At 42.6% G+C, this 8,439-nt stretch overlaps 1 protein-coding gene across 1 annotated transcript; it reads left to right on the plus strand.

Annotated features, from left to right (window-relative positions):
- The first annotated feature begins 1,216 nt into the window (after nt 1-1,216).
- Nucleotides 1,217-6,688, plus strand: LOC112077778 (serine/threonine/tyrosine-interacting-like protein 2). Its single transcript, XM_070441825.1, has 4 exons — nt 1,217-1,342; nt 2,095-2,260; nt 3,705-3,823; nt 6,465-6,688. Exons 3-4 carry the CDS (start codon nt 3,736-3,738, stop codon nt 6,686-6,688), a joined length of 312 nt encoding a protein of 103 aa, XP_070297926.1. The 5' UTR covers nt 1,217-1,342; nt 2,095-2,260; nt 3,705-3,735.
- The last annotated feature ends 1,751 nt before the right edge of the window (nt 6,689-8,439 follow it).

Below are 8,439 nucleotides of genomic sequence, written 5' to 3' on the forward strand. Positions count from 1 at the left end.
CCAGAGAGAGATTACAATAAAAACAAAGTATATAAAAATAAAATACTTTTGGAAAGCATTCCAGTGAAGCTGGGTTCGAGAGAATGCACAAGGCGTGAAGCTGTCATCAAGGCAAAGGGTGGCTACTTTGAAGAATCTCAAATTTAAGAATATATTTGGATGTTCTGTTTACTACATTTTTTTGTTAGACTACATGATTCCTATATGGGTAATTTCCATCGTTTTGATGTCCTTCACTATCATTCTACAATGTAGAAAATAGTAAAAAAAAGAAAACCTTGAATGAGTGAGTGTAGTCCAAACTTGACTGGGGTACTGTATGTGTGTGTCTTTGGTGTGTGTGTCTCTCTCTCTTTGTGTGGTGTGTGTGTGTGTGTGTTGGTGTGGTGTTGGTGTGTGTGTGTGTGTGTGTGTGTGTGTGTGTGTGTGTGTGTGTGTGTGTGTGTGTGTGTGTGTGTGTGTGTGTGTGTGTGTGTTTGTTGCGTGTCTTTGTTTGTCTGTGTGTGTGTTGTGTCTGGTGTCTCTCTGTGTGTTGCGTGCGTGTCTCTGTGTGGTTGTGTCTGTGTTTCTGTTTGTGTCCTCTCTGTGTTTTCTCTGTGTTTGTGTGTATGTCTCTGTGTGTGTGTCTCAGTGTGTGTGGTGTCTATGTGTGTCTCTTGTTGTGTCTCTGTGTGTCCTTAGGTAGGTGTGAGAGCCTGACCCAGTGACTAGCCTGCATTTCTCTCTCTCTCATATATATATTTGACTAGCCTGTATTTCTCTCTCTATATATATATATATTATATATATATATATAATTTAGGCCAGACACATGTGTCAGCTCGAGATAACACAGACTGCAGACCCCCTAAATAGAATGACAATCAAACACAACACACACACACACACACACACACACACACACACACACACACACACACACCACACACACACACACACACACACACACACACACACATACACATACACAATACCAGACAATATAACAGGTTTATAAACTAATCGGACGTGCATCATTGTCCATCTAAATAAACAGATATTTGTTGTGTTGTGTGTGTGTGTGTGTGTGTGTAACCAATTGCTGCAACTTTGTATCTGGACTTGGCTGGACCCCAGGTTCACAGGGTTAATAATGTTCCTCTGAGAGAAGCTGTGGTGATGTCACAGGGGTGTAAGGTGTCAGGGGGAGTGTCCACAGAGGGGTAAGGGTGGGGGAGGGGGCGGCAGATAGGGTTGGGGACTCTCTTATAAGTTTGGTTTAGGTCCCTCTCCTGGCCCCCTACAATCCCACAGTCCCAACGTCCCGACAGTGAAAGGCGGACCACAGCTAAAACCAGCTCAGGTAAGAGACAACGTCTGGGGTTAGGGGTCGAGGTTAGGTTCACCTTTGTGGGGGGAGGGGTGGTTACGGGACAGAACTGTGGTGTCTTCACCCTCTTTTCACTGCTCTGCCACACCACTGGGCCTGAAGGCTCTGTGCAGCTGTCCTTGTTGCTAAAAATAAATACTCAGGCTGACATGCACACACACACATACACACACACACAACACATACACACATTCATGCTTTCAGTATAATCTCAGATGATTGCAGTTTTTCAGTTGTGACAGTGAGTGACTACCTGTTGACTATCAGTAGGGTTCAGCGTGATGAAGCATACGTCCCTCATCATATTTACTGGGCTTATGTGATGAACAGTTGATACAGCCTTTTTTCATCTCTGTAGTCTGTCATGMTCCACAAATGGAGGCTGTGTGTCTCAGATGTTTATGTGGCTGTGAAGAAATAGCAATATGTTAGAACGATGCACTTCTGATGAGGCAAGGTTAGCACTTMATGTTATGGTAATGGCAGAGACATTCAGATTTCCTGGAACATCTTTCCGGGATCAAGAACTGTATTTTTTTGAAAGAGTAATGTCTGCTTTCATAACACACATAATTGTGTTTGGGAATCCAGTGAAAACAGAGTAACTATCAACCATTTTCTGTGTGTATTTGTGTCTGCAATAGTTTTTGTTTTGTCCTGTAGTACATTCCTTGAATTCTAATCTGAGCTTGTTTCACCAATGAATTTCCTCTGTGAATCAAAAGAGGAATTTCTGTTTCCCACATCCTTGAAGACAAGAAAGGAAGGATTGCGTTGCCATGGCGTCACCGAGCGAGGGCGATCAGACGGTGCCTGATGGAGAGAGTGAAAAGAGGCGACTAAGGTCAAATCTATTCAGTCCCACTATCTCCGATGTCCCTCCCCCAGCAGGTAAGCATACGTGGAGACCCACTGTCTTGTAGTTCTGTAATGGGAAACGACCCACCAGGGCTCTAATAGTTGTTAAATAAATGTATTGTTCAACTTCAATTCAGCTTCCACACCAAGCATTACAGTATGCTGTTCTATAGAACGTTTTCATCAGAAGTGCTCACAAGAACTGATTCTACTGTCACACACTATGATCACACTAGACCTGGGTCAAATACATACAGTTGAAGTCGGAAGTTTATATACACCTTACCCAAAACATTTCAACTCAGTTTTTCACAATAACTGACATTTAATCCTGTAAAAATTCCCTTTTAGGTCAGTTAGGATCACCACTTTATTTGAAGAATGTGAAATGTCAGAAAAATAGTATAGAGAATGACTTATATCAGCTTTTATTTCTTTCACACATTCCCAGTGGGTCATAAGTTACATACACTCAATTAGTATTTGGTAGCATTGCCTTTAAATTGTTTAACTTGGGTCAAACGTTTCGGGTAACCTTCCACAAGCGTCCCACAATAAGTTGGGTGAATTTTGCCCATTCCTCCTGACAGAGTTGGTGTAACTGAGTCAGGTTTTGAGGCCTCCTTGCCGCACACGCTTTTTCAGTTCTGCCACAAATTTCTATAGGATTGAGGTCAGGGCTTTGTGATGGCTACTCCAATACCTTGACTTTGTTGTCCTTAAGCCATTTTGCCACAACTTTGGAAGATGCTTGGGTCATTGTCCATTTGGAAGACCCATTTGCGACCAAGCTTTAACTTCCTGACTGATGTCTTGAGATGTTGCTTCAATATATCCACATAAATTTCCTTCCTCATGATGCCATCTATTTTGTGAAGTGCGCCAGTCCTCCTGTACAAAGCACCCCCACAACATGATGCTGCCACCCCTATGCTTCACGGTGGGATGGTATCTTCGGCTTGCAAGCCTCCCCCTTTTTCCTCCAAAATAACGATGGTCATTATGGCCAAACAGTTCTATTTTTGTTTCATCAGACCAGAAGACATTTCTCCAAAAAGTACATCTTTGTCCAATGTGCATTAGCAAACCGTATTCTGGTTTTTATGGCGGTTTTGGAGCAGTGGTTTCTTCCTTGCTGAGTGGCCTTTCAGGTTATGTCGATATAGGGACTCGTTTTACTGTGGATATAGATATTTTTGTGAGAGGCACTGAGTTTGAAAGGGTAGGCCTTGAAAGACATCCACAGGTACACTCCCAATGACTCAAATTATGTCAGTTAGCCTATCAGAAAGCCATTACATAATTTTCTGGAATTTTCCAAGCTGTTTAATAGTCCAAAAGTTTCATCTCCGCCCACCCTGCATGTCAGGCTAAATCAATCACACCTCCAGTATTTGAAATTACATATATTTGCCCCCCCGGTCTGCTTAGTAATTATATTATTATGGTTATGACTATTGTCTCTATACTTTTGCAGTTTCTCCGTGATCTCTGAGTCCAGATTCTCCATGATATCAGGGTCGGATGCCGAGAGCATCTATATGGAGCCCATTCACCTGGCCTCAGCTATAGCTGCCAAACAAATCATCAACGAGGGTGAGACACAGATTCATTCCACCAACCACACATAACTCACATGCTGTTTTTGTGGCTTGGTGAGTGGATCTGAACATTATGATTTAAAACATCTAAATGAAAGCTTTCATATTGGCAGAATCCAATTTTATAAATGCTGTTCATCTAGAATAGCATGGCGTCGACAAAGTGAGCGCTTCGGACTATAAGGTTCTATCTAGAAAAAGATGATTCTGAGATAATTGGCTTTAAAGTTCTGAACCCTCATTGGTTTGAATGAGTAGTTTGAACTACTTTATCTTGTATTCTTTTGAACTTAACATGAATTGAGGTATTTAGACTACTGTATAGGTAGAGAACTTGAACAGAACAAGGCTGTCAATAACTACATGTTGACAAAAATACAGATAGAACCTTATAGTCCAAGCTCTCGAAAGGTTAAAGAAAGTTGAAGGGTGGAACCACAAAGAAAGCCGGGGAAAAACAGCCACCACTAGTCATGTTTGCAGTTCACCTTATACAGAGAGCACCTTGGGGCAGCAGGTAGCCTAGTGGTAGCCTAGTGTTAGAGTTGAGAACAAGTTCTGGATCAAATCCCAGAGCTGACAAGGTAAAAATAACCCACTGGTCCCTGGTAGGCTGTCATTGTAAATAAGAATTTGCTCTTAACTGACTTGCCTAGTTAAAAAAATACTGTACTGGTGCCAAGCACATTGGGAGTGCTTGGCTCCAGTACATATTGTATTTGTCCCATAGAGATAAAGCAGTTTAGTTCTGTGGTTTGTCCCCATTCAATTCAATAGAACTTTATTGTCCCCGAAGGCAATTTTGGTTGCATGCATTACACAATGTCTCGGACAAAGGTACTTCTCTTCGGCCTGACAAAGATACTTATATTACATACAAGGGTTATTGTATTTTGCTTAAAAAGCAGTTCAATAATCAATCCAAGACACTCCAGAGAGACCTTGAATACATACAGCGTGCACTGCCACTGCCTATTATCCAGGACCTATATAATAGGCGGTGTCAGAGGAAAGCCCATCAATTTCAGGGAGACATCCAGTCACCCAAGTCATAGACTGTTTTCTCTGCTACCACACGGCAAGCGGTCCCGGAGCGCCAAGTCTTAATAGCTTCTACCCCCAAGCCATAAGACTGCTGAACAATTAATCAAATGGCCACCGGACTATTTAYATTGACACCCCCCCACCCTCCATTTGTYTTGTACACTRCTGCTACTCGCTGTTTATTATCTATGCATAGTCACTTCACCCCTACCTACATGTACAAATTACGTCAACTAACCTGTACCCCTGCACACTGACTCGGTACCCCCTGTATATAGCCTCGTTATTGTTATTTTATTGTGTTACTTTAAAAAACATTTTTACTTCAGTTTATTTGGTATATATTTTCTTAACTCTTCTTGAACTGCACTGTTGGTCCCACACGGGACGTTTGAGCTAACGTAGGCTAATGCGATTAGCATGAGGTTGAAAGTAACAAGAACATTTCTCAGGACATAGACATATTTGATATTGGCAGAAAGCTTAAATTCTTGTTAATCTAACTGCACTGTCCAATTTACAGTAGCTATTACAGTGAAAGAATACCATGCTATTTTTKGAGGGGTGCAGTTTTGAACTTGAAAAGTTATTAATAAACAAATTAGGCACMTTTGGGCAGTTTTCATACAACCTKTTTAACAGAAATGCAATGGTTCATTGGATCAGTCTAAAACTTTGCACATACACTGCTGTCATCTAGTGGCCAAAATCTAAATTGCACCTGTGCTGGAATAATACATTATGGCCTTTCTCTTGCATTACCAGATCTAATGTGTTATATTCTCCTACATTCCTTTCACATTTCCAAGAACTTCAAAGTGTTTACTTTCAAATGATATCAAGAATATGCATATCCTTGCTTCAGGTCCTCAGCTACAGGCAGTTAGATTTGGGTATGTAATTTTAAGCCATTTAAAAAAAAAAAAGGGGCGGATCCTTATGAGGTTATTAAGGGCTTGTAAGTAAGCATTTCACAGTAAGGTCTACACTTGTTGTATTCGGCGCATGTGACAAATAAAGTTTGATTTGATTATACTGTAGCGTTAGAGTAATCACCTCTATCTCTTACCTGAGAATACAATGTGTTCATTATGGCAATATCCAGCTAGAGACGTCCAAGCTATTATCCATAGCTAGACTTGCTTCGATTGAGAGGTAATTGCGTTCGACACACCACAATTATGCTCCTAGCTAACTTTGAATAGGTTACTTTGCTTTCTAACAGTGTGTCCCTGCAGCAGCTGTCTATCCTTAACGGATGCTGTCTGCAAATGTGACATACTCCTGGTATGGTTTGTAAAGACTGACACAGAGGGTGGGGATTTTTGCAGCACAAAGTTATTTCCTTCAATCTAGCCATTGTCTGTAGCCTACTTACACGTTTAGATGCAATGAATTATGTAATATTGTGGATTAGACAGTAGGGTGTGTGTGTGTGTGTGTGTGGTGTGTTGTGGTGTGTGTGTGTGTGTGTGTGTGTGTGTGTGTGTGTGTGGTTGTGTGTGTGTGTGTGTGTGTGTGTGTGTGTTGTGTGTGTTGTGTGGTGTGTGTGTGTGTGTGTATCTGAATAGTCTGCTCTTTCCTTTCCTCAGAGCTCCCACAACGGGGTATCAGGGCAGAGAGTACCCCAGACAGCATGTTGGAGACAGCGGAACAGCTGATGGTGGAGGACCTGTACAACCGGGTGAAGGACATGATCGATGACCGCAGCCCTATAACCCCCTGTGTGATGGACATCCAGCGGGCCATGGTACAGGACCGCCTGGAGGCCCCAAAACCCCGTGGACGAGGTGTGGAACAACATATTCATCGCTGAGAAGTGAGTCACTCACTGTGCCATGGAAGTTATGTATGCATTACATATCCCACACACCCATCACACACAAGCACACACCACACACACATGCTCTGCCCTTCAAATTACAGTAATATATGCATAGCTCATGGAACATCATGCCAGCTAGATTTACCCACCTCACTTCCACCATAGACTACTTCACTGAGTGTCATTAGATTGACAGATAGATAGCTGTTCACCTCCTACGGTATAATTAAGCAACAAGGCCCGAGTGGGTGTGGTATATGGTCAATACCACGGCTAAGGGCTGTTCTTAGGCACAACACAACGCAGAGTGCCTGGACACAGCCTTAGCCGTGGTATATTGGCTATATACCACAAATCCGAGGTGCCTTATTGCTATTATAAACTGGTTATCAACATAATTAGAGCAGTAAAAAGACATGTTTTGTCATACCCGTGTTATACGGTCTGATATACCACGGCTGTCAGCCAGTCAGCATTCATCCCTCGAACCACCCAGTTTATAATACTTTGTAAAGAGGCTGTGTATTGCATTCTGTTTCGGGTCATGCTTGATGATACTCCATGTCCTTACCAGCCATTTCATAACCGTGACTATATGACCACAACAACAACAGCGTTGCTTGTTCCTTCCTCTGTTTTGCAGATCCGTGGCTGTCAATAAAGCTCGTCTGAAGCGCATGGGTATCACCCACATCCTGAACGCTGCCACGGTACCGGGGTCTACACCGGGGAGGCCTTCTAGTGCTTGCTATGAACACAGCTACATGGGTATCGAGGTAGATGACTTTGCAGAGTCTGACATCTCCCCTCACTTCAGAACCTGTGCTGAGTTCCTGGATGAGGCCCTGTTGACACACAAGGGTGAGTCAGTGTTCTTTTGTGTGTTCTTATTGGTGGATCAAGGCCCAAWTCTAAATGGACCCGCCTTAGACCCTACACCCTATGCATTTGTAGAACTACCAGGATTTGAAAGTAATATGGTGAAAYTTCCACCTAGCCTATCAGACAGCAAGGGAGAGCTATTACCAGGATATTTAATGGATACGATATGAACGTCTTCTTGTGTGATCTCATGTTTTTCTCCCATTTCCATTGGCGTTRAGTCTGGGCTGACCTGGACATAGTAGAACCAATCTCTGGATTGTTTGCTTTGGTTTAACTGGACCCAGTGATGATGAGGCTTGAAATTCCATCTCTAGACCAATCCAGAGACTGCTTGGAGTTCCATCTAGATTCTAGACTAATATATAGACTACTCTTAATTACTCATCATAACCAGGGGTGGCTGTCAGTCTTATTTTAGGGAGGGCACTCAATGGACAGGGATAGCCTAGCTATATCTGGCCTCTGTTTAGGCGGGTGAATCATCTTCTAAAGCTTTTTTTTATTCTTGTCATTGGTTTGGGTCTGCGGGGCCTCGCTGTCCTTTCCGCTACAGGGAGGGAGTAAGCAACGTATCACATTTCAAAGCTGGCACCTTGGGGGTTATCATATCATGGGTTATGATGTCAGAGTTTATAGCTGGGGGGGTGGGGTACAGTGTTTAGGAGTGACAGTCACAACTGGAAGGAAATTACAGCCCTCTGCTGGTTATAGAGTGTCATTGCAGAGCAATCCTCATGCTGCTCTACCTGCACATAAAATGTATTAGCCTCCTACAGCTGTTATCATCAAACTGGTACCTAATGCTTTCAGATTCATGAAATCACTATTGTGATTTGCTCATCCCTTATGTTGCAAAT

Source organism: Salvelinus sp. IW2-2015, unplaced genomic scaffold (genome assembly GCF_002910315.2).
Source record: "Salvelinus sp. IW2-2015 unplaced genomic scaffold, ASM291031v2 Un_scaffold4910, whole genome shotgun sequence".
In the NCBI taxonomy this organism is placed as follows: domain Eukaryota; kingdom Metazoa; phylum Chordata; class Actinopteri; order Salmoniformes; family Salmonidae; genus Salvelinus; species Salvelinus sp. IW2-2015.

Coding starts and splice junctions, on each gene's coding strand:
- LOC112077778 (XM_070441825.1), top strand. CDS start 3,736: ATGATATCAGGGTCGGATGCCGAGAGCATCTATATGGAGCCCATTCAC. Junction 3,824..6,464: donor CAAACAAATCATCAACGAGG/GTGAGACACAGA, acceptor TCCTTTCCTCAG/AGCTCCCACAACGGGGTATC.